This window comes from Neovison vison, chromosome 3, assembly GCF_020171115.1.
Source record: "Neovison vison isolate M4711 chromosome 3, ASM_NN_V1, whole genome shotgun sequence".
Lineage (NCBI taxonomy): Eukaryota > Metazoa > Chordata > Mammalia > Carnivora > Mustelidae > Neogale > Neogale vison.
Genome location: NC_058093.1, coordinates 196,941,599 through 196,968,044, shown reverse-complemented (window position 1 = coordinate 196,968,044; position 26,446 = coordinate 196,941,599). Strand labels below are relative to the sequence as shown.

At 44.1% G+C, this 26,446-nt stretch overlaps 1 protein-coding gene across 3 annotated transcripts in view; it reads left to right on the top strand.

Annotated features, from left to right (window-relative positions):
• Positions 1-26,446, top strand: part of CLIP1 (CAP-Gly domain containing linker protein 1) — a 156,682-nt gene that overhangs the window by 86,047 nt on the left and 44,189 nt on the right. For 2 of the 3 annotated variants that reach the window (XM_044243433.1, XM_044243432.1), the window contains exons 4-12: positions 4,139-4,263; positions 5,142-5,364; positions 9,914-10,111; positions 10,731-10,834; positions 12,612-12,672; positions 20,888-21,832; positions 23,614-23,730; positions 25,649-25,706; positions 26,241-26,324. In XM_044243433.1, coding sequence (XP_044099368.1) covers positions 4,139-4,263; positions 5,142-5,364; positions 9,914-10,111; positions 10,731-10,834; positions 12,612-12,672; positions 20,888-21,832; positions 23,614-23,730; positions 25,649-25,706; positions 26,241-26,324 — 1,915 coding nt within the window. Of the gene's footprint in view, positions 1-4,138; positions 4,264-5,141; positions 5,365-9,913; positions 10,112-10,730; positions 10,835-12,611; positions 12,673-17,143; positions 17,249-20,887; positions 21,833-23,613; positions 23,731-25,648; positions 25,707-26,240; positions 26,325-26,446 lie in introns of all 3 variants that reach the window. The other variant, XM_044243431.1, reaches the window with a different exon arrangement.

Sequence of the window (26,446 nt, the reverse complement as noted above, 5' to 3'; positions counted from 1 at the left end):
GGATTATGTACTGACCACAACCTCTTGGACGCCTCTTGGAAAAACAGTTGTCATGACTGTAGCTTAGACTCACCCCCAAAGAGCTCCACAGATCCCATGAGGTCACGTTATCTTTACTGACCCGTGCTCTGTTCATGGGATGCTGGGTAGCCGGTGGCCCTGAGTGGTGTGGTACGGGGGGTGGAGAAAACTGAGGTCAGCTTCTAGAGGAGACCGTAGATGCTGTGAACACCAGTCAAAGTACTGAACAGTTGAATGTGCCAGATCTAGAACTCGTACTCCCGTTAGTGTGGGCAAACTGGCTGCCAACAGAATGTGACTCTTCTACTGTCAGGCAACAAAGCAGTTTCTTGTGGATTATTTTCCTTAATCTTCATAATAGTCCCCAAATTATCACCATTTTACTTATGAGGAAACTGAGCTTTGGAAATTAAGCAACTTGGCTAATCAACAGAGCTGGCATTTGAACTTATCCAGCTTCAGAGCCCACACACTGTGTCAGCATATCTTCTCCTTCACTTGCTTCTGAGACATCAAATTCAGGCTCAGCCATAGGTGATCTTTTTCCTTTGGTCAGTTTATGTGGAAAAGTGGCCTTTTCTGTATAGGTTCCAAAGGAGAAAGTCAACTTTCATTTATCCAGCAAATGTTTGTTGAGTGTTGGCTGGGCTGGGCTGGGCATTGTGGGTCACGGTGCCGGACACAACAGGGCTTCCGCCATGGAGTCTTCTCCAACTCTGTCTTGCCTCAGTGACGCTTCTGGGCGCTTCTGTAATGTCCTTGCTCTGCCTGCCCTCTGTCACCGTTCCTGAGCCCTTCCTGAGTGGAGCACCTTAAGCCATCTGCCTTGGTTCCTTAAATCAGTTTCACAAAAAGTTGCCCTTTTAGAGAAAAAGAACATGGGCTTGAGGTCTTAACATCTTTCTATCTTCAACAAAGGGTTAAAACTGGAAAAAAATGTGTCATCCAAGATTCATTGAAAGCTGTGTTCATAGAAAATTTAGAAACAAGTGCCTTTAATATTAAAAAGCAAGACAAAAATAAACTTCATGTTGGTCTTAAGAACCTAGGAAAAAGGGATGCCCGACTGGCTTAGTTGGTGGAGTGTGTGACTCTTGATCTCGCACTCATGAGTTCAGGCCCCACCTCAAATGAAAGATTCTTTTTTTTTTTTTTTTTTTAAGATTTTATTTATTAGAGAGAGAGAATGAGAGAGAGCAGGAGAGGAGAGAGGTCAGGGGGAGAAGCAGACTCCCCGCTGAGCAGGGAGCCCGATGCGGGACTCGATCCTGGAACTCCAGGATCATGACCTGAGCCAAAGGCAGTTGCTTAACCAACTGAGCCACCTAGGTGCCCCTCAAATGAAAATTAAAAAAAAAAAATTTAGAAAGCAACTAGGAAAGCAAGAACAATAAACCAAAAGGAAGCAGGAAAAAGGAAGTAGGATAAAATGTGACTTCAAGACAATAGAGAACATCAAAAACAGAAGGAAAAAAACCTAAAAAGCTGGTTTAGGATCAATAAAATAAGTTACCTTCCCAAGGTAAACTACTTTTAACACAGTCCCATTGATCTTGTTTTAGAATTAGCCAAAATGATTTTTAAATGTGTTAAACAAATTAATTAAACCTGCTTAAGTGTCGGGGCACCTGAGTGGCTTAGTGGGTTAAAGCCTCTGCTTGCTTCATCTGCATGTAGTAATGCTGGGAGGAAGCGTGCATCGCCCGCCCGTTGGTAACAGTGCTTCCCTGAGTGGTGGGAGGGGGCGGGTGTGACTAGAGTTCAGTGAGGGAGATGCCCTCCCTCGAGGCTTGCTCCTTTATGTTATTAATTAATTAATTAATTATTATTATTATTATATATGTTATTTATATACATTATTATATTATATATTATTTATTTATTTAAAGAGATTTATTTATTTGAGGGGGAGTGTGCATGCATGCATGCATCCCAGGGTGGGGGTGAGGTTGGGAGGGGTGAGAGGGAAGGGGCAGGGGGGGGGTCTTTTTCTTTTTTAAGATTTTATTTATTTATTTGACAGCAAGCACAAGTAGGGAGTGCAGCAGGGAGAGGAAGAAGCAGACTCCTTGCTGAGTGGGGAACTGGATGTGGGGCCCTATCCCAGGACCCTGGGATCACAACCTGAGCCGAAGATAGATGCTTAACCACTGGACTGAGCCACCCAGGCACCCAGGGAGGGAGTCTTTTAAGAAGACTCTGGGCTGAGCCCGAGCCAGGGACAGGGCTTGGTCTATAGACCCTGAGGTCAGGATCTGAGCCCAAACCAAGAGCCAGATGCTTAACTGACTGCTCCACCCAGATGCCCCTCAGTGCATATTTGCATTAAAATTTTTGGAACCATGAAAATGTATTGGCTATTCAATAATTAATTTTTTTTAAAGATTTTTATTTATTTACTTGACAGACAGAGATCACACGTAGGCAGAGAGGCAGAGAGAGAGGAGGAAGCAGGCTCCCTGCTGAGCAGAGAGCCCGATGTGGGGCTCGATCCCAGGACCCTGGGATCATGACCTGAGCCGAAAGCAGAGGCTTAACCCACTGAGCCACCCAGGCGCCCCTCAATAATTAATTTTTTATTTTTTAAACTTTTTTTTTAAGAATTAATTTTTTGAAAAAACTTTATTTATTTTAAAGAGAGAGAACGAAGCAGCAGGGAGGAGCAGAGGAAGAGGGAGAAGCAGACTCCCCACGGAGCAGGGAGCCCAGTGCGGGTCTCGATCCTAGGACTCCAGGATCATGACCTGAGCTGAAGGAAGAAGATCGACCTTCTGAACCCCCCAGGCGCCCCATCCAAGAATTAATTTAAGTTTGTCATGAATAAAGAGGGTTTTTTGTCTTGTTTTTTGTTTTTTTGTTTTTTTGGGTTTTTTGTTTGTTTGTTTTTGTTGTTGTTTTTTTAATCAGTAAGAAAAAAGAACTTTTTCCTGAGACTTCCTCGGAAAGGAGAAATGAGGGAAGTGCCTACTGTGATAGCCCGCTGTTGCGGGACCCTAGCCCGCCTCCAGAGCGAGACAAGGAGAGTGGCCACAAGTGTTGAGAATACAACATAATAAATGCAAAATATTTATTTTTTGCTTATAATGTTCTTACGTTCCTGCAGTGACTGCTCTTGGTCATGGGGGAGGGCAGATTTCTAAAGCAGCAGTTAGGAAAAAGAAAGCTTAGAAAAAAGGACGAAAACTAGGACTCTGCAGGAGCCGTGAGGGACACCAGCACTGTCAGGAGTTGGGGGGGACAGATCGTGGAGTGGCGGAAATTCTAATGCCTGTAATGCACAGCGGTAGCACAAATACTGAACCTGTAGAAAGACTCATGCACGTCAGTGTGTTCTTGTGTGTTTGCCCGTGGCAAAATGAATGTTTGGAATAGAAAAGTAATGGCAAAGGAAGGAATAATTCATAAATGCTGGTGGGAGATAATGTTTTGGGGATAATGTTTGCATAGTACATCAAACAATGGCTGGGACAAGGAGTTACACCTTCAAAAAGACAGCTTTGTTCATGGGAAGTAAAGTGTGAGGAATAGTAATCTTAGCAGTCTTGAGGAGACGGCCTCCCAATGGAGAATATCCATAGAGTCAAATTATTTTCAAGAATTTTCATTTTCACACAGTGTGCACTTAGGCCAAAAGCGGACGTGTACGCATGCGCAGATATCCGTCCTGTGTGTGTGTTGTCGCTTTCCGTGGATGGAGACGTGAAGGATGAGGACACAGCAGCTGGTACAGAGTAGGGAGAATGGACGAATTCTGTTTTCCTTCAACGGATGTATGGGTTTTATTTTTGTAGCCAATACTTATTTTGAAGCGGAAGAATCCCTCTGGAGTAATAAAGTATTTTCTAAGGAGGGGACTGATTCATTGGGTGGACAGCCCTGCCACCCCATAGTATCTAGGCTGTTTCATTACTGGGATTTATCGGATCACACTGGTGATGTGTCACCCTGGTACACTTCACCAGTCTTTGGAGGATACTCTTATAAGGGCTGAAGAGAAGGTAATGAGAAGAAGCCATTGGGGGAAATGTGAAGCCCCGCACTTGATTATCCATTGTAACTGCAAAAGGTTAAGATCCGGGATTATGTCCATCTCTTTATTTTTACTGTCTTTTTCCAGGTTGGTGGCACCAAGGCCGGTGTCGTCCGGTTTCTTGGGGAGACAGACTTTGCCAAGGGGGAATGGTGTGGTGTGGAGTTGGATGAGCCTCTTGGGAAGAACGATGGGGCAGTTGCTGGAACCAGGTTTGTCTGGAGCTGGAATCTTGTCTCCTCCTGTGTGTAAAGGTGCTCAAGCAGATTTCACCAAGAGCTGCATTTTAAAATATTATGTATTTATTTATTTTTAAGATTTTATTTGACAGAAAGAAACAACAAGAGAGGGAACACAAGCAGGGGGAGTGGGAGAGGGAGCAGCCGGCTTCCTGCTGAGCAAGGAGCCTGATGTGGAACTTAATCCCAGGACTCTGGGATCTTGACCTGAGCTGAAGGCAGATGCTAAATGACTGAGCCAGCCAGGCGCTCCAAGAGCTGCATTTTTTTCTTTTTTTAAAGATTTTTTTGTTTGAGAGAGAGAGAGAGAGAGAGAGAGGCAGAGGGGAAGAAAGTCTTTTTTTTTTTTTTTTTTTTAAGATTTTATTTATTTGTTTGACAGAGATCACAAGTAGGCAGAGAGAAAGGAAGGGAAGCAGGCTCCCCGCTGAGCAGAGAGCCCGAAGCGGGGCTCAATCCCAGGACCCTGAGATCATGACCCAAGCCGAAGGCAGAGGCTCAACCCATGAGCTACCCAGACGCCCCAAGACCTTTTTTTAGAGCAACTTTAGTTTCACAGCAAAATTGAGAGGAAGATACAGAGCGTTCCCATGTGCCCCCTGTCCCCCCCCCCAAATGCAGTGCATTTGTTACAACTGAAGAACCGAGTTAGTGTGTTTTCTAAAACATTGTCGAGGTTATCAGCCTACATACATGTGAACGCTGTGTGCTGCTTGACCACCCCGGTTTGCTGGGAGGACTCGGAACAAACCCGTCATAAGTGATGACCAAAAAAACAATGCTTTTGTTTATAATTGTTATTTCTTATAACTAAGTTTTTTTGTCACTGCTTTTATTGTTATTCTCTAAAGGTATTTTCAGTGCCAACCCAAGTATGGCTTGTTTGCCCCTGTCCACAAAGTGACCAAGATTGGCTTCCCTTCCACTACACCAGCTAAAGCCAAGGCCGCTGCCGTGAGGCGAGTGATGGCGACCACCCCCGCCAGCCTGAAGCGCAGCCCTTCTGCCTCTTCTCTCAGCTCCATGAGCTCGGTGGCCTCCTCCGTGAGCAGCAAGCCCAGCCGGACAGGATTAGTAAGCCTCCCTGTCCTCCCTGCATGCTTCTACGTTCAGGCGATGAGCGCCTGCTGCTGGCAAACCTGCTTTGCTTTCAGAGCTATTAACTGCCTTGAACTGAATGTTTGCTGTAGCTTGTGGAGGCCCATTCTAGGTTTCACAAAACAGAGCTTTAGCAAGAAGTCAAATTTGGATGTAGAATTTTGAACATCGCTTTCAGAGTCATAAGGCCCCAAGATGTACCAGTTCTTGCTGAGTCTGTAGTAACTATTGTCAAGTCTCACATATGGGATGATTTCTCTTTTTTTAATTATTTCGGGCACAAGAATGGCAGGAAAGTTGGAGGGATCCTTTTCCTCAATGACCTCCGTCTCTCTGACGTCAAACAATTTGAGGAACTAAAGTATTTTGAGAAAAGGCATGTTCTTAGAATTTTGGTAGTATGCTCATCGAGTCTAACCCACTGAAAGCGGTTCATGTGTGGAGTGTTCCTGACTTGGGCCAGAGGACACAGAGCGGAACGAGCGGGACTTGAAGGGATGCTAGGAAAAGCCACGTCTTGTCTCCTTTCTCCATCTCCTCCTCCCTTCCACTTCCTCTCTCCTCCTTTCCCCCATTTAGACCCATAAAAATAGAATCGTCAGAATTAAAATAGGCAACAGCGGCTCCTTCTGTTTGTTAATATGGTGTTTTAATAGGGTCAAAAAATGACTTCTTGGCTCTTCTCCTGCCAGTCAGTTTATTTACTTGAAGTGAGGCAGATACAGTCCAGGTTTGTAGAACTGCCCCGCACTGGTAAGCTGCAGACAGGAGGGAGAATGGTAAGTGTTGCAGTTGGTCAGAGTGAAACTGCCAGCGGCCCGGTCTGCCCTCTCTTTTGGGGTCCTTGGGTCCTCTGGGAAGGGAGAAGGGAGGGGTCTTTCCTTCAGTGCAGGGGGAGGGAGCCGTGCTTCTCTGACAGCCAGCTGGACTTTCTCTTAGGTTTTGGTAAAATACCTGCTCAGACTTTTTCATTTTGCATACGAAAAGAAAGTTTACATCTTCAACAAAAAAAGTCACAAATGGACTTCTACAAGAAAAGCTTGACAAGAACAATGACATAGAAGGGAAGCCCCCCTCCTCTCTGGACAGAGCCTCGTTCAGCAAACTCATGTGGACAGCTCGTCTACTTTGCTAATTCGGGAGCAAGTCCGTGGAGGTGTTTTCTCTGGAATAGGAATTCTTTCTCGAGTAACTTTTATTCTGTTGTAATTATAAGTATACATCTCTTTGGAAGACAAGCAAGCCCTCCTCTGTTTCCCCCAATCTCTCCTCTTTTCAGACCCATTCTCATTCATCTTAGCTCACCTCCCTCAGTGAAGAAGAGTGACAAGAGAGAAAGGAGTCTTCCTACCTTGTGAAACAGCTTGTTTTTGTAGATCTTTATAGAGGGTCGCTATGGTTTCTAAACAAAAAATTACCATAAAAGAATATGCCAAAGATACAGAAAGTGTTACTTCCTAGAAATATATCTCCTCAGCGCAACCCCTTGCATATCTATGAAAATATCTAACGATTCTTTAGTGCAAGATGGTTCTCTGGAAGTATTGACACAGAGGGGCCCAGACTCTGCCTAGCACCTGCTGGCCTGTTACTTTATTGTAGTGCCCCAGGCCAACAGAAATAGCTAGCAGTCCTGTCTGCTAAGCAGCTAGGTGCACAATTTAATATTTATGTTCCAGCAATTTAGTAGCTGTTTGAAAAGAATGATACAAATAACTGAGAGAAAACACATTTTTGGTTCATTCTTTTTTTTTTAAGATTTTTATTTATTTATTTGATAGACAGAGATCACAAGCAGGCAGAGAGGCAGGCAGAGAGAGAGGAGGGGGGAAGCAGGCTCCCCGCTGAGTAGGGAGCCCGATGTGGGGCTCGATCCCAGGACCCTGGGATCATGACCCGAGCTGAAGGCAGAGGCCTAAACCACTGAGGGGTTTTTGGTTCATTCTTAAGTAACCACACTTACTATTAGGTTGCGTGCGGGTGTTGGGCACTGCATGTCCTTGTCAAACCTTGGAATCTTCCCGAACACTGCTGCCCTCATTTCCTGTGACACACTGGGTTTTTTTTCCGCACAGTACTGGCTTTTTGTCACGGCAGCAGCCAAAACCTCGCTTTGGGAAGACATGATGTGATGGAAAGGAACGTCATACAGTTGCCTCAGACTTAGTTGCCTCAAGCTGGTAGTTCGTATGGTGTCCAACAGGTATTGGAGTGTTTCCCTTGAAGTTTGGAAATACTCCACATTGCCCCGTGACTTTGCTGCAAGGCCCTGGGGCATCTCCGCACAGGGAACCTCAGATTTGGTGCATTTCAGGAAGAAGTTTAGTACCAGAAGGTATAATTTTAACCATGTAATGAAATTGGAAAGTTAAGGTCAGATGCTTAAAACAACACCTCTTCCCCCATATGTTTAAGTAATTTTAGAAATTTCACTAAATAGAAACAACAAAGGACAATTTGGGTTTGACTGGATTTCTTTACTCTTATAGTTGTCAAATTGTCCATTTTTTTTTTTTTTAAAGATGTATTTCAGAGTGGGGCAAGCGGGGAGAGGAAGAGTAGAGGGGGAGAGAGAGAATCTCAGTCAGACTCCCTGCTTAGCCAGGAGCCTGACATGGGGTTCCAGCCCATGATCTTGAGGTCATGACTTGAGTTGACACCAGAAGTCGGACGTTTAACCGACTGAGCCACCCAGGCGCCCCCCCAAATTGCCTGACTTTTTTTTTTTTTAAAGATTTTTATTCATTTATTTGATAGACAGAGAGAGATCACAAGTAGGCAGAGAGGCAGGCAGAGAGAGAGGGGGAAGCAGGCTCCCCGCTGAGCAGAGAGCCGGACGTGGGGCTCGATCCCAGGACCCCGAGATCATGACCCGAGCCGAAGGCAGAGGCTTAAACCACTGAGCCACCCAGGCGCCCCAATTGCCTGACTTTTAATTGATGACAGATCCTTGCTCTGTCTGCCTCCTGGACGGGGGGCTCTGACTGATGAAGGGCATTCAAGGGGCAAAGGAGGCTTTGATTGCAGGAGATAAAGTCAGGGCCCACTCGATCCAGATCCAGCAATCTGGTCTCTAGGTCAGTGGCCTTGGACAAATGCATGCCAAGGGACGGGGCTTTTGCCGAACTGCCTCCCTACCCCGGAGCCTCACAGGAAGAATGCTGTTCAACTTGGCCACGTTACCCATTGCCGTAGTAGGAGGTTATTTTCTCTGTGTTTTTATCTGACGATTAGCCTCAAGATGGATGAATCAGTATGGGAAATAGCACAGAGTAGCAGGGGAACCCCTGAGAGCCTTCTGCACCCCTCCCCCATGGCCTTTCTGCCCCATCTCTCTTACTTCCTCTCTTTTCCCACTTCCCTCCCCTCTAGTTTTTTCCCTCCTCCCCTCCCCTCCTATCCCCTCCCCTCCCTCCCCACCCCTCCCCTCCTCCTCTTTCTGCACAGATTCTCTTTCCCTCCTTTTCCTCTCTCTGCATGTCTTTTCTCTCCCCACACACACTTCTGAAGGCATATGGAGTTTCCATATTAATCTGATCTTCACAAATCTCTCTGGTGATTGGGATTCAGGTCCTCAAGTTCTGGATTCCCGGGTGAGATCTCCTTTGCTTTTCATTTTTTTTTTTTAAGTTTTTATTTAAATTCCAGGTAATGTGCAGTGTTAATATTAGTGTCAGGTGTACAACACAGTGATCAACACGTCCATACACCACTAGGTGCTCATCCCAACAAGTGTGCTCCTCAGTCCCCTCCCCTGGTGCCCCCAGTGCCCCCACCCTCTCCCCTCTGGTGACCATCAGTGTGTTCTCTAGAGTTAAGAGTCTGTTTCTTGGTTTGTCTTTCCTTTTCCTCCCTTTGCTCGTTTGTTTTGTTTCTGACTTACTTCCCTTAGCATGATACACTCTAGTTCCATCCACATCGTTGCAGATGGCAAGATCTCATTCTTTTTTATCTGTGCCTTTCACTTTGAAAGAAAGATGAAGAAAATCCTGACAGAATCCAACTGTTTAATCGATACAAGGAAGGTTTGTGACTCCAAGGGTGACCTCTTGGTTTCCTCCTGGTAGTTAGAAGCTTAAAAAGTTGAAAAAAAATTTCAACCTCAAGTCTGAGGAGCAAGAAACTGACCAAAATCTCCTAAGAAGAAGATGCCTATTAATGAAGCTCGGACAGAAATGAAGCTTAGAGAAACTTGTTAAGTGGGTTCTGTGGAATTTTTCTAGATTCCGGCATGGCCCTGTCAGCTGAGCTCAGGGTCCTTTGATTTGAGCCGCTCATTCTCCTTCTAAACATCTTTCTGATTGTTCCGTGACTTCTCACATTGATGTGTTGTTTGTGATGTTCACAGTCAGGAGGCACATGCTGTCTTGTTTCCTTGATGAGAAGCTTTTGCTAATAACTGGCGAGCTTGGGAGCTGGGACAGCACCTTTGCTTTGCCGAGGAGATGCCCGCCTGCATGCCTCGCGCCCTCCTTGCTTCCCCGAAAGCATCATCGCCCTTCACTTCTTTAACTTTCCTTTGCAGTTGACTGAAACCTCCTCCCGTTACGCCAGGAAGATCTCCGGCACCACTGCCCTCCAGGAGGCCCTGAAGGAGAAGCAGCAGCACATTGAGCAGCTGCTGGCTGAACGGGATCTAGAGAGGGCGGAGGTGGCCAAGGCCACAAGCCACGTGGGGGAAATAGAGCAGGAGCTAGCTCTGGCCCGGGACGGACACGACCAGGTGAAGTCTCGTGCTGACCTTGTTTCCGAGATGGTGATGGGTTCTAAGCTGATCCTGTGGAGAAGCTGGTGCTTTCTAAGTGGAGGGAGAAGGCTGAGCAGCATCCCCGGTGCTTGGAGCCGGGGGGGCTAGTCTTGGGAGCATAGGAAATGAGTAGCAATGTCTTTGTTGGGCTTGTTGGAAGCTGTGACCTGGGGTACCACTTTGTAGCGTTATAAAGATGAAGTTTTGTTCTTCTTGAGTCGACCTTAGTCTTTCGGTCTTTACATCCGGGTCTCTTGGCCCGCGTCAGGGGACCGCGTTTACTAGGACCTTATCCACGACGGCAACTCCTGTTTTCGTAGGTTATCCTTCGTACTCATTGCAGCTTCAAAAAAGATGAGCGTTGTTTTAACATTGCCCTCTGTTGCTTTAATGGTGTGGTTTTTCATCGTCTAGTTTCCAGGAATGCGGCCGAGAAGTAACCTATTAAAGATCGTAGAAAGCATTTCAGTGTGGAAAGGTTTTAGAGTCATGCCAACCCACAATGGTACCACTTAGCTGTAGCTCTTTGGAGGCGTCCCTGGGCCTGTGTCTGGGTCAGAGAGAGGCCACTCACTGACACCCTTGCCTTCCCCAGCATGTCCTGGAGTTGGAGGCCAAGATGGACCAACTGCGAACAATGGTGGAGGCTGCCGACAGGGAGAAGGTGGAGCTTCTCAACCAACTTGAAGAGGAGAAAAGGTGACCTCAGACTGTTCCTTGGTGCAAGGGTGGCCTTTTCCTTTTAAATGACCTTAGGAAAACGTCCTCATTAAGGGGCCAGCCCTTAGAACCAAAGGAATGACCGCATATTCAGTGGAAATGAAACTCTTTGTACTGCATGAGGAGGGTCTGCTTGGACTTGACCTTTTTTTTTTTTTTTGGAGAAGTTTGGAATCCTCTAGACATACCCTGCTTCATTTAACAGCTGTAACTATTTATTGAGTCCTTGCTATGGGCCAGGCATCCTCTTGAGGCTGACCTCAGTGTCATGAGATTAATGCAAACCCTGCTTCCACCTGCAGCCATCTTTGGTGAGAGGACATTGTGGGTCCACGTTACCTAGTATTTGTGAAACACCTTCCATGAATCTAGTAAAACTGTACCACTGGTGAGTGGTACAGGGTCTCCGCTGTTGAGAAACTCATTACCTTAGTAGGAAAACAAAACTTCCGTGTGAAGCCATTAGAGCGTTATCCAGGTCAGGATGGAATCGGTGCTAAATTGTGTGAGACAGCAAGTTTGGTTCTTACAGGTTTCTTGAGGCTGTGACCAACGCGATCTGTGAAACAGGTATCTGCCTGGAAGCCGTTGGAAGTGGTAGTGGGGCATTTGTCCTCTCTTGCACTTGATGCCATCTTCTGTCCTTTCTGATGGCAGCAGCCTAATCCCCTAGCTGTCTGGTCTGTGAGTTCAGGATGGTCAGAAGCTCACTGCTGTGAAAAGGAATATAGTGGAGATAGGATACAGTCTCTTACCAAGGAAATGATTTTCTCACTAGAAAGACAAACACTATACACAGGAAATTCTCTTCGCATCTTAAAAATGGGTACAAATAATTGAGAGATAGTAACAGGCCTTTTCTCGGCCCTCCTGGATGCCAGGGCACCAGCACCGCTTGCTTTGGCTCTGAAGCCTGCTCTTGTCTGCTGCCTGCTGGGCTTGAGGGCTCTAAATTACTGAAAATTAGTTCTGATTTCACAGAGTAGAATTTTTCTTAACTTTGCCAAAAATGCTAGTGAGTTTGACGGCTTTGATTTTGCAGACAGGTTATGAATTTGTTCCCTTTTCTTCCTTACACTCAAATTTGTGAAGATTTATAACATGGATGTTTCCTGGATTTCATAATTCTTCACGATATCCTATTTCATTGACGTGATGACAGCACTGATTGAAACCTGCACCCAAATCAGAGATTTTTAAAATGCAGGAAAAGAAAAAAAAGTGACTCCAACTGTTCATAACCTTATTCTCCCAAGCTTAGAACAGGTACTAGTATTTTCCTGGGGCTGTCTGCAGGGGTCGCCCGCTAGCCTTACCCTGACATATCCATGTGACATATGGAGTTGTATCAAGAGAGATTGGTTTTCTGTGACACTTTCCCCTATGTTCTATAATTGGAAAGTAAAAATTACAGACTTGAAGTTTCAGAACCTATTTCTGTGGTCATTAGACTTTTTCCCTGTAGGCTGGTCCTGTCCTGATTAGATTCACTCTGTTGATTGTGACCAAGGGAAACCAACTGATTTTTCTCAACTCTTACTTCCTGCCTCGTGGAGTCAGTACCTCTAAAACGCTGAAGTCTCCTAGATAGAATAGAGCTACTGGATTTCTAAGCCGGATGCCTAAAATACATTTCTTTATTTTCTTCCACCATCATCTGTTACAATCACCAGGGTGTTGATTATAAATCCCGTTTTTGGTAAGGCAGATGTGTTCCTTGGCTACTTATGTGCTCTGTTTTGGTTTTGTTGCACAGGAAGGTGGAGGACCTTCAGTTCCGGGTTGAGGAAGAATCCATCACGAAAGGCGATCTTGAGGTAAAACTCCTCCGGCTCTCTGCAGCTTTTCTGGGTACTAGTATTCACAAATTCAGATGAGCTCATTGTGCCAGAACAGACAGCAGAGGGAACTTGGTCTGGGCTGTGGGCGTGGCTGCGGGTCCGTGGGCCTGGGACGGTGCTGTCCCAACTCCAGTGACCCAGTCAGATTTTTACTACTCTTTTCTTGCGCTTCAAAATTCAAATCCTGGAATTGGAGTTAATCAAGTCATAAATCTGGCGCTTTGTCCATGTAAGACTCTAAATGTTCCTCTGATGATCAGAAATGGCATTGCAAGGAGCACTTTTAACTTCATCATGATAGTCCCCCCCAAGAGTTTCGTGCTTTCTCTCAGCTTTGCTTTTCAATTGAGCAGGATCAATTTTTTTATAGTCTTGTAAAAGGAATAAACATGTGTTCCAGTAATGATTTTTTAAAAAGTAATTACCCAAAGAAAAAACAAGAGCGATTTCTATATCAGCTTCTTTAACTTCTGTGGCGTATTTTACATTCACAGGGATTTCCTTTAGCATCAAATTTCTCATCTTTAGACAATTATTCATATCAGTTTTTTAGATTCATGTGATTTTGATGCTTTTAAAACCACTGCTAGATGTATGACAAATACGAATTATGAAATTATTCAAATTTTGCAGATTTTTGATACTTTAGTCTGTAATATTTTGGTAAAACTTGCACTTGACTGTGCAGTTCCCAGAATATCCATTTTTGCTGCTATTACAAGTTCAAAGCCTATTGGTGACCCAAGCCATGATTCTGTTCCAGGGGCCCTTCCTGATAGGATCTCTGATTCCTTTGGTAATTGTCTTTGTAGTCAACCGAGAGTAAGGAAGACATTCTTTGAGTTCTAGTTTTATAAGGCCCAGAATTTAGTGGATTATTCCTAATTCAATAGTTCCCTTTTTTGCTCATTTCATATATGATAACATTCTTTTAGTTGACTTTTGTGTTGTTTTTACCCGTTTAAAAACACCCCAAAGTCTCATTAGAAGTTTCTCATCCTCATCTGATTCATGTGAGACACAGCCGAGGGTGTGCTGGGGAGCGGCAAGTGAAATCTTCCCCTCGGCATTAGGCTGGCATAAGCCGGCCAGTAAACTCACTTGAAATTTATCAGAGTTGTTTTGAGACCCTTAACACATAATTGAAACTTTAGTGGAATTTCTCCTTTTGTCGATGTTTAATTTTTTCATTTTTTTACTGATAGCAAAAGAGCCAGATTTCTGAAGATCCTGAGAATGTAAGAGGGCACTTAACTGTGTGGAGATTTCCCTTGTTAACCCAGATTGATGACAGATTAAAATGCTTATTGATACACTCAAATACTAACGGCATCATCTGACCTGAGACATTGATCTTAATATCTCTGTGCATGTGGCTTTCAGAGCAGTTACATTTGTAGCCTGAAGAGATTGTATGTAATGAATAAGCTGTATAAATCCATTTATTTAATGCATAAACAAATGTTCGCTTTATAAAAAATTTTGCCAGAAAGGAAAAAAAGATTTTGTCTGGGGACCTGGCCTTCTCCACTTAACTCAGAATGTCTTCTCGTTTTAATAGAATTATTCTGAAAGAGAGGATAGCTAACTGAAACGTAAAACACGTAAGAGGAAGGAATTAGAGAAATTCTGCAGGAAAGTTTTCCCAAGTGGTTTTGGAAAGTATTACAAGTGGAGTAATTTTATTCCCGCATAGGGAGAAGGGCATTCGGAGGGCCTTTATGTGAAATTCATTGTCTTTTTGTGAGCTCCCTCTGCTGGCCGATGCCTGCCAGTGCAGGTGACAAGAAATTCAAGTGTCCGAGCGTTGTGGCTGCAGGGTTTTCCCTGAGTTGGTGAAACTAGAGAGGAGCATTCTTCAGTGAAGACACCATGTGCTTTAAATTTATTATTATTGAAGTGCGATTTTTCTAGTAGCTGTGCTACCAGCCACGTAGGTGTTTCTTCTCCCTCCTCCCTCTGATCTAGACCAAATGCCCAACTCAGATCTCAGCCTCCAAAGCGTGGCTTCCCCCTGGCAAGCTGCCAGCTGTAATGCCGGTAGAAAGAACCTCCCAACTTTTGGCTTTGTTTTACCACCATAAGAGAATAAAATTAAAACAGATTTTTCTCCCTACCACCTCCTGGCAGCTGAAAGAGACAGCTTAAGACCGGACTTTTAAAATGCCTCCGTTCTGAAGGTCTCCTTTTTGTGAAGCTACTTCAGTGATCTGGGTCTCTTCTCTCCTCCCCAAACAGGCTCCGCTGCATCCGGTGTCAGTCTGCATGGGGTCTTCCTCCTGCCTTTCCTGTGCGCTTCTCGCAGAGCCTTTGCTTTCCCTCTTAGTCCCTGTCCCAGAACTTCCCTCTTGGGATGTTCTGTCTTAATGTGAGAAAGGAATACTTTTGAAAGGAGGGGTGTCCTGTCCAGTGTAATGTTTTGACCACATACCAAGGCATGGACAGGGATCGCTAGTTCCCTCGCTGCTGATGGCCCAGACAGCTGTCGAGTCCCAGATGGTTTGTGTGCACACCCGCCGGCAAGGCAGTGTCGCAGGCATCTGGAAGACCTCGTGATGGGGAGAAGATCACATTCAGTGGATATTTGCTCTTTATCTGGAAGTAGTGAGCTTCCACCCAGAGGACACTGAACTCAGTGTCAGAGGTGAAGAAAGGTTCTGTTGCCTTTTACTTTTTACCGTTAGTTTTGGATTTCAGTTCTTGAGGCTGTGACCCCGATTACGTAGATCTGGATTCGATCCTTTTCTTGTAAAAGCAGGTAAATTGAACAGCTTCTGTCTGAGGCACATATGGACCAAGGGGACTTTCCAGACAGTTAGATTTTGAATTTTTTAAAAAATATTTTATTTATTTATTTGGCACAGAGAGAGAGAGAGATCACAAGTAGGCAGAGAGAGGAGGAAGAAGCAGGCTCCCTTCCGAGCAGAGAGCCCAATGTGGGGCTCGATCTCAGGACCCTGAGACCATGACTTGAGCTGAAGGCAGATGCCCCAGGTTTTGAATTTTATTTCATTATTTCTGTTGAGTATCTAGAGCTGAAGCAGATGAAGAAATTTTTAAAAAATTGGGGGGGGTTCATTTTTTAAATGTTTCATGATGATTTATACTTGGTTCTCAAGCACACCAACCTCTTTTGTGTTGAAATCCCTAGAGGACCACTGGAGTCAGTGAAAGATAATGTTAGCATGGTCCACCCCGTCCTTTAGAGTTCCGTGTCATTTTTGCCTGTAATCGTCCAGACAGAGATCTGGCCAGCTAAAACCACAAAATATTTAAATTAATACCAGAGGCTGGGAGCAGCTCTGTCCCTAGGTTTTGTCCCTTGGTCTGCTGATAGCCCCTCAGGTGGGGAACTGGTTGGGGAAGAGGCCTGTTCAAACTGACATAGAGATTATTTCCCATTGAGTGAGACTCCGCTGTTACAAAGAGATTGCCCTCTGGGTTCTCCTGTCAGTTCACAGCTATGTTAAGTGATGATGGGGAGTCTCTGAGGTTTTTGAAACACAGTTAAGGATCTTACCAGCTCTTTCTGCATGGAGTTCAAACTCATGCCTCTGTGCCGAGTCACCCATTTCTCACTCCCGAGCTGATAACGGCTCCATCCTAGGATGGAGAAGACGAGCCCTTCACCAGCTCCCAACTTCTCTCCTGGTCTGAGTCTCCAAGATGGAGGCCGTCAGACGTAATCATTACTGAATTTCCCCCTTGTAAATAGGATCCCCTCCTTTTTCTCCTTGGTGACAAACCGTTTTTGGAGACCCCACTGTTGGAAGGAAACTAGGGAACTGGGAAATACTGCTAAGAATGCCAGACCCTTTTGGCTCATCTCAGCAAAGGCCACTGGTGTGATTTTCTCAGCTCTGGTTTCTGGATTCCCTCCATTAGGCTTAATGCTTCACGCTTGTTCACATCCTAGCACTGGGATCTGCCCTCGGGACTTACTGGACACTTGGAGGATTTATGAGCTTGTGTTGGCCATATTCAGGGGGATGGCAGTGGTCATTCTGAGGGTTAATTTATTTGTTGAAAGTCACCGCGTCAGTTACATACACAGTAATGTCAAACAGCTGTTGCGGGGTGGGGGAAATTGATAGTTTAGAGGAATATTAACGATTCTAATTTGTGCTGATCAACCTCACTTATCAATGTAACTTATATTTGGCTGCACGCATCTGACACCGCTCATCCTGCCTCACGTGTTTCCACTCTCGCCCTTCTCCGTAGACTAGCTCGCGTCCCCGCCCACCTCATCCTTTCATCCGGTAGTGATCATCCGCACCCCAGCCTCCCCATCTCAGCCCATCCTCTGCCCTTCTCCATTTCCCTTTTCGTTCATCCTTTGGCGGAAGGTACTGGTGGCTCAGCCTGCATGCCGCTGCCTCTCCTCTCGTGCTGGCATGTCACGGTGGCACTGTTGTGTTCTCTTCCTCTTCCTTTTTACTAACAGACGCAGACCAAACTGGAGCATGCCCGCATTAAGGAGCTTGAACAGAGCCTGCTCTTTGAAAAGACCAAAGCTGACAAACTCCAGAGGGAGTTAGAAGACACTAGGGTAATGGTTTTCACTGTTTAATGAAGCAGACCCGTGTATGTGAATGGTGACACCTCGGGGGACGTGCCTTGGCCCAGTGGTTCCACCCGAGTTTGGTCCTGGTGCCGTTCAGGGGCTCAGGAGCGTAGACTGATGGGTAGGCACGGCTGTGGCATATCCAGTCTTTTGTCCAAGGTAAAGACTCATTCCTTTGGTTGACTCAACCAAAACCAAGGTCAGGAGCTCTCCAACTGTGTGTAGACTGCGTGGACGTCCACAGCCACATTCAAGGCTCTTTGTATCAGTACCTTGAAATACGTCTCTCCAGTTTGCCACGAGCAGTCAACTGTCCTCTTGCTCTCATATTCCCAGTAACAGGGTTTTCTGAAGAATTTTTTTGTTATTGTTGTTTTACTTTACCTCTCTTTTCCTGCCTTCTTCCCTGACCTGTAGGGGAATCGAAACACTGGCTCTTTTGAATGAGAGTTAAGGACTTTCATCCCAGTGACCCTTTTTTTTTCTTGATACCTGATCTGTCTTTGCACTTCCCTCCTTTTTGTCACCAGTAGGTGAAAATCTCAGCTGTCAGGAGGGAGAAGTGTGCTGAGAACAGAACCACTTCCTACAACACCGGCTCACTGTCTTTGGCCCCTGGAGCCAGTGCATGAGTCAGGTTTTACTTGTTGGTTTATCTCAGGACCTGCAGAGTGCTGACCTGTGCCTGGCACTGTTCGGAACACGGCCCCGGCATTAACGTACTCGGTCTCACCTCAACCCTGAGGGACGGTGGCATCGCCCCCATTTTGCAGATGAGGATGCTAAGGGATGGAGAGGTTAAATAATTTGCCCAAGGTTACACAGAAGATAGGAATAGTGGAGCCAGAAATTGTATCTGGAACACTTGGCCCAGAGTCTGTGCTCTTGACCGCCACAGGATGGAGTCTGTTTCGGAGCTAATTTTGTGCTGGAGAATTTAATAAGTAATCCGAGCATTTATACATAAGAGGACATGTATGTATATATACCTTTTAAATCACAAATTTGACTGTCAGTGGCTAAATTGCCCATATCCTCAAGTATAAAATTTTTAAAAATTACTCTGTCTCTAATCAAACTTGGTATCCCTGATTTTTTTCTTTTGAATCACTAGTATTTGTAGAAATTTCTTTTGTTGAGAAATCATTGACGATCTAAAAATCTAGCTAACTGAGCAATTTTTCTTCTCTAAATCATAAGCTTTTCTTTTTTAAAAAGAGAAAATGTTCTCAGTTGGCCTCACCTGTATTTGGTAAGGAAAAAAATCCCGGTAGTTTGTCATTGTTTCTTTCTCACCTGAGAGCCAAAGACTTGATCTGGGAAATATAAGGGACTGATGATAAGATTGGGCTCCTTTTGTGGGAATGGCTGTTGAAGCAAGGAAATACACATATATATCCTTTTTTTTTTTTAACCTGTGAACTCCTCCTACATACCTTTGTCAGCAAACAACTCAGATGAATGCCTTTTCTTTTCCCCCATGGATAAGAAGGCATCATTTGCAACCTAGTGTATCCCAACTGTTCCAGATTCAGACTGTTGTCTTTCTAATAAGAAGTCATGCCTTTCATCGGATCCTCACTCATGCTTGGCCAAGTGTGAAACCAGCCAGTGAGCCGCCCGAGTTCCCTGTCACCTCCTTTTCTCTTAGGAAGCACTTTAGATGTCCTCTCAGCTGTAAGCCCAGTTTGTGCGCTGGGTGTTTGCTGCCACGGGGAAATTCACCAGAATGAGAAATGATACCTGACTTTTATGGCCTCATCCTGGTGGGAGAGGTAGATGCGTAGCTTTGCTCAAGGGCAAACTTTGGGGAGTAAAACAAAACAAAAACGGAAGAGCTGTGGAAATGCTACAGTGTAATCACACTATTCTTTTTTCACTTATTTTTTATTTGATATTGACTGATAGAGAACTCTTGTCTCTTTGGATTTATTCAGATCTCAGACTTTGTAGCATTGGGGTTTATTAATGTTTCGGACCTTATTCTGTGGCAACAAACTCTTGGACACTCCATCCCCCGCCCCAGAAAAAAGTCCATAAATAAACGTCTTTAACCCAGAGCATCTGTAGCCCTGAAGCACACACCGTAACTGGCTCTGAAGTAGTCAGCGACTCCTCATGCCATTTTGGATTCGGTTGCTTTCTTTTCCCAGCCCTTTGTGGACGTGTTAATGTGCGTCCGTATCACAGCCCGTAGGTGGACAGAGGAAGCAAAGGAAACACGTCCATCACTTTCTGTCCCAGTAAAGGCAGTGAGGGAGAAGAGCCTTCAACCTGGAGGAGTTTTGATCCTTGAAATTTGTTTTTAAATCATTCATGTTCCCTTCTCTTTCCCAGGTTAGTCCAATAATTCATTTTTATGCCTGAAGCAACCAATTCCCGCATATTTTGTGCCCTACACTGACTGGCATACAGGTATCAGAGGGAAGTCATTTCTTAAGAGAGAAGGACACAGGTTAGGAAAGTGTTTTTCCTAGTCTTGGGGTGTTTAAAAAAAGCAGATTCCTGGGTGTGGTCCCAGAGCTCAAGTAGAATCAAAACATGTGAGAGCACATGGGAACCCGCATTTCAGATGGCATCCCAGGAGACGTGCATACTAAATTCTGAGAACCACTGGGTTAGGTAAGCAAGAGATGTACATTAAAATGCCAATTGAATTATCTAAAAGGGGGGGACTCTCTAAAGACTCATGTATATAATTGAAGGTAAGTAATTGTTCCTATTTTGTCTTTCTAAAAAAAAAAGTTAGTGAAGTATTTCTTCATTATCCAGCTAAAGCTCTGAGTCTACTGCTGATTCACTGTAACGTTTGATAGGTAATATCACATCTTTTATACCAGTCATAGGCCACAGAAATAGAATACCAACCACGTGTATATAATCGAAAACTCTGTCACCCACGTTAATATAATTTTTAGTAGATAAAGAGAAACAGGTAAAATTAGTAATATATTTGATATAAGCCAGTTTATCCAAAATGACATCATTTTATCAGTATATAATTTATCAATATAAAAATCAGTATAAAATTATCAACAAGATATTTTATGTCCTTCCCACTCCCCAAGTCTTCAAAATCTGTCTCTGTTAGCCTTACAGCATCGGTCACATTTCTGGTGCTCAGGGGCCATGTATGCTATTACACCAGACAGCACAGGTCTTTAAAATCATCCACATTAGATAAGTGAGCATTTACACATGCTGGGTGAAGCAGAGGAGGGAAAAGCCAGGTAAAATGAGGAGGCTTCTGTCTTCCCTCAGCTGGACATACATAAGAACTTTGAAAACCATTCTTTCCAGTAACTTACCATCAGTTGGTGGGCACTTCTCTTAAGTTTCTTTAGAGGAAAAAGAAGTAATTCCAGAGTAAGTTAAATTGCACATCAATTTTTGATTCCTTGAGCATCTCCAGCTGGTGGAAGTTGGCCAAAGATAACAACTTTGGGGTTCTCAGAGTTGGGCTTCCTCCCTGATGGCAGTTAGAGGTGGGGCAGCCTTCCGGGGTTCACACGAGCTCCACGGCTGCCTGAGGTGGGAGAGTTATTAAAAATCTTCAAGGTTAAAGAAGATCATCAGTGACTGGTTATTTACGTGATTTGTTTTTCTTTGGACTGCGGTTACTAGGTGGCTACGGTGTCGGAAAAGTCCCGTATAATGGAACTAGAAAAAGACCTAGCATTGAGAGCACAGGAGGTAGCTGAACTGCGGAGGAGGCTAGAGTCCCATAAGCCTGCTGGGGATGTTGACATGTCACTCTCCTTTTTGCAAGAGATAAGCTCTTTGCAAGAAAAGTTAGAAGCCGCCCGTGCTGACCACCAGAGAGAAATCACTTCTCTGAAGGAGCAGTTTGGAGCCCGCGAAGAAACACATCAGAAGGAGATAAAGGCTCTTCAGGCTGCCACAGAGAAGCTTTCCAAGGAGAACGAGTCCTTGAAAAGCAAGCTTGATCACGCCAACAAGGAGAACTCTGATGTGATAGCCCTGTGGAAGTCCAAGCTGGAGACGGCCATTGCGTCCCACCAGCAGGCGATGGAGGAGCTGAAGGTGTCCTTCAGCAAAGGGGTCGGGACGGAGACAGCAGAGTTTGCCGAGTTAAAAACACAGATAGAGAAGATGAGACTAGATTACCAGCACGAAGTAGAAAATCTGCAGAACAAACAAGACTCTGAAAGGTCTGCTCACGCAAAAGAGCTAGAAGCCCTCAGAGGTCAGCTGATGGCGGTCATTGCAGAGAAGGAGAGCGGCCTGGAAGCCCTCAAGGCGAAGCTGGACAGAGCGGAAGACCAGCATCTGGTAGAAATGGAGGACACCTTAAACAAATTGCAGGAAGCTGAAATAAAGGTAAAAGAGCTAGAGGTACTCCAAGCCAAATGCAGTGAACAAACCAAGGTTATTGATAATTTTGCATCACAGCTCAAGGCTACTGAAGAAAAGCTCTTGGATCTTGATGCACTTCGGAAAGCCAGTTCCGAAGGTAAATCGGAAATCGAGAAACTTAGGCAGCAGCTTGAGACAGCTGAGAAACAGATAAAAAATCTAGAGATTGAAAAGAATACTGAAAGTGGCAAGGTTTGTATTGACATCCTCCGTCCTTTTATTTTCTGCTTGTCGGTCTCACTTTGCGTTGTATGTCACTTTGGAATGGAACTCATTCATCTTCCAGATTCCCGATTGGCTTACAGCAGCCTGCCCGGTGCTAGCAGATTTCCCAGTTGGCGTGCAGTGTCCTCTGAGTATCTTGAGTGTGGTTTCATCTGAGGAGATTTAGAGAAAATAATGGCTCAACTAGGTTAATTTATTTTGGTTTCTTAGCATCTGTGTACTTAACGACTTTGTCCCTGGGACATGCTCTGTGCTCTGTTTAAGCTTGGTTCTAGTCTCTAATTCCTTTTTAAAGATTTATTTCATTAAGAGAGAGAGAGCACATGTGCAGGAAGAGGGGCAGAGGGAGGGATAGAGAGAATCTCAAGTAGCCTCCCTGCTGAGCTCGGAGCCTGATGCGGGGCTTAATCCCCTGACCCCAAGGTCATGACCTGAGCCAAAGTCAAGAGTCAGATGCTCAACAAACTGAGTTATGCACGTGCCCCTGTAATCTCTTTTAAAATAGAGAACTCCCTAAGAGGATGGTATTAAGGTAAATGAAGGAATAGACAAGAAAGAAGCTTATATGATTATCTCCTCCTCCTTTGCATTTACATCATTGTCCTGTCCATCAGCCCTTGGGCAAATACAGCTGTGGACACTGAGTGCCACGGGACTGGTCAGTTAGCACGCTGTGATAAGTAGACAGCGGAATAAGTTTCAGAGCCCGGAGCCCTTCGCATCGCTGCTTCTGGCCTGTTGGAGAGCTTTTCCTATCCCGTGGTGAGAATGCCTCCTATTTCTTGCCTTTTTGAGGACAGACAGACAAGTATGCTTTTGGTCGAGGCATAGGAAATTGCCTGAAACATTGGCCAGCTACATCCCTGTCTAATCAGCCTTGCCAAATGTCATCTTCATCTGTAAGGACTGTTTGAGGAATGAATGGTCCCAGGCCTCCTACCACCAGTGGGAGTGCTGGGGCTGATGCCCAGTGTTCTGAGCTTTTTGTGGAGAAAATACTTCTTGGACGAAGGGTTGTAAGGTTAGATGGGGGGAGGGGTAGGAGGACAGACTGAAAAATCGCCAAGTAACCTTAGTTGAAGATGACAAGCTAATTATAGGAAGATTTTCTCAAATCTCCTCACTTGGATCCGAAATATCAATCAAATCACAAAAATTAATAAATAGAGAGTCCATAGCTAAGGGTTGGTCAAATTTTTTTACCTCAAGATTTGATGAAAAACAATTTCTGATTGTCGCCAGTGCATTTTAAAATTTTTATTATTTTTTTTAACGCTGAACTACTTTATGTTTGTATGTTTGCACATACAAACATAGTGGAAATAACACAGGCCGCATGTCTGCATTCTTCCTGCTTGACGGCCTTTACAGTCCAGAAAATGAAGTTGCGTGATTTAGCTATTTAGAAAGTAAGCGTCTGCACTTTCTGCTTTAGATCATGTGGATATTCCAAATTTTGGTATAGAAAAATACTCCTTTTGACTATTTAAATAGTCATTAGATCGTACTTTCTAGAACTGATTGTGCTAAGTCATTGCCTTCTTAAAATTAACCAAAAACTAAAAACAACAACAACAAAATAGTTTTTTGTTGTTTTCTTTAACCCATGCCTTTATTCCTTTCAGTTTTATTTGGTTGTGTTTGTTTCTTATATGTTTTTTATATTTGTTTTACTTTTTGTTCTTCATTCATTCTTTTTTGTTTCCTCGTGTTGGTTTGCTTCTGCACCATGTAACTCTGTACGGTAGGCTAGTAGCGTTACCAGAGAGCTGCAGGGGAGAGAGCTAACACTTAATAACCTTCAGGAAAACTTGCGTGATGTCAGTCAAGTGAAAGAGGCTTTGGAAAAAGAACTTCAGATTTTGGTAAGTACCTCTTGGGAATCGGACTCACAGGGTTTCTGGCCATTTGAATAACGTTCCTGGTTTAAAAACAAAAATCTCCCTAAAGAAAGAAGTATTGGATCTCTTTCCCTTTATCTTTCAAAGTATTCATTTAAATTGAGTGTATTAGTCCTGGGCTGGTAAGTACCTTGAAGGGAATTGGATCAAACCCGACCTAGCAATAAAGGTAGGCATTACTTTTTCTTTATTTAAATCTGTCCTTTGCCTCTGGTAAATGAGCCGCTTTGGCGTGTAATCGCCTGGTTTTGTAAAAACACAGGGCTCTCCCAAGCTTATACGCCCAGCACTGAGGGTTTCATTTATAATGAGGTTTAGGCTCTGCCTTCTCCCTCCTTGTGCCAGCGCACCGGAGAGCATGGTGCTGGACCGCCGGCACCCCGTTAGCGGAGTCCAGGAATCCTTTCTTCCGACTCACTCTAACCCACCTCAGCAAATTACATTTCGCATCTATCCTCTTGCCTTAATCACAGGTTGTAAGATATTTTGTTTTTCTTGCCTTTTCTCAACTGTTTTCCCTTCTTCCTGCATCAAAAACTGAACTTAGTCAAGGCTGACAACCGTAAGCACACAGCACGGGAAAGGAAAGTCGTAGGCGTATGGAGAAACCGGGAAAGAGAATCGTGAGTTAGGAAGGGACACTTGTCTTAGGTCCTCTATACGCCATTTCTTCCCAGCTTATTATACTTCTGTGCTAGTACCAGAGGTGAATAAGTGTTTGCTTTTTTTAAAAAATGCCAATATTACGAAGTTCTACTTTTTTAAATGTCAGATATGTAGCTGCACTGTTCACTATTGTGGCCATTGTCCACATGTGACTATATAAATTTAAATGAATTTAAAATTAAAAAAAATTTAAAACTCAGTTCTTCAGTTGTGCTAGCCACATTGTAAGTGTCTAATAGCCTCATTTGGCTAGTGGCTACCATATTGAACAGCACAAGATAGACTATTTCCATCATGGTGGATGGTTCTGTTGGGCAGTTTTGATATACAGTATTTTAGCTATATTTTGAGAGCAAGTTGGCTTGGGAATCATGATTTTCTAATATTATGGCCTTTAAAAAATGTGTTTTGAGTCCCACACTATTTCTGTGGCCTTGCCTCCCCGCCCCCTCCCAAACTTTGAAGCTATTTACTTTTAAGTTAGTGTACATCTACTACTATCTATCTGTGTTCAAGAGAAAATTTGCCACCTAAGTCTGGCTTTGGGGATAACACAGGGGACAATCTTTGGGCTTTGGTGGACTTGTGTGGCTTGTGTGCTCATTTTATTCTTAATCCTAAATAGTTAGAAATACTCACTGAAAATTTTTCTTGGTGCATCCAGCTCAAAATTCATCTCAGGAAAACCAGGAGAACATTGCATTTTTTTTCATTTTGTTTGTTTTTTGTTTTTAAATCTATTGTCATGTTCAGAGGAGAGTAGGTGAGCAGTGGGCCTTTTTGGTTTAAGAAGTAGTTGATAGTAGTTTCAAGATACTGGCTCTGATTACTCTCAGACAGAAAAACACTGCAGAATTCTGACCACTGTCTCAGGCAGATTCCTGAAGAGAAGTTCTGCTGCTTGAGGGTGGCAGCATGGAAAAAAGCATACGCATGTAGCACACGTATGCCTAAGCACACATGTATGCACGTTCACACATGCATACAGATGTACATGCATGCTTGGGCCAGGACATGTAAGCCCCGTTCCCCTGTGTCACATACACGCACGGTATATATATGGTGGTATTTGGCATTTACACGTTTTTAAGTATAAATTTTAATGAAACAAAATCGGTCACAAAAAGTAGATAGTGTTTTAGTTATAACTGGTTGAAACGTTTTGTTTCTGCAACTTGAAATCCTTCTATTCTGAAGATCCCATTCTTAATTTTAGAAAGAAAAGTTTGCTGAAGCTTCGGAGGAGGCAGTCTCTGTTCAGAGAAGCATGCAAGGTATGTCTTACTAAGTATGGCTTCGGAGAATGTCAAGTTCCCAAGCTGGAGCTGGCCTCTGGAGTACAGGGAATAGATGGCTCGTGCAGTCTGACGTCATGCTTCCAGAAGCTTCCGCAGCACACGGAAATGCCAGATTGCACTGGCTTCCTGAAGTCTCAGATTCCCACTTACTTCATTCTTCTTGTGACTAAAGGCTTGTTCCACGTAAAAATTAAGTATACTTGGGAAAAATATTATCTTACTTGATCTTTAGTCATTGATAGCTTTATTGAATTTTAGCTGGAAACAAGAGAAAGAGGCCTGGGAAGGTGTGCTCTGTGCCTGCCTAACCCACAGATATGGGGAGGCAAAAAGAGATGCATCCTTTCTTCTCTAGTCATTACACAGTGGTTTGCTGTTGTAATGAGACTCTTTAGTATTTCTGTCCTCTCAAATCCCTAGTATGTGATTTGATTTGGTTGTAAGACTATCAACCTCTAGATGGCTTATTAAGTATGAAATATATTAAACTTTTGACTCTATCCTCAATAGAAACTGTAAATAAATTACACCTAAAGGAGGAACAGTTTAACGCACTGTCTACTGAATTGGAGAAGTTGAGAGAAAATTTAACAGGTAAGCGGTCTGTGTTTACTAAGCACTGAACACAGTAGGTTTCCTAGGATTTGAGATAACTGTAGTACGTTACAATAACATTATTCAGGAGTCACTTCTCTCCTTAGTGTAGTATAATGTGA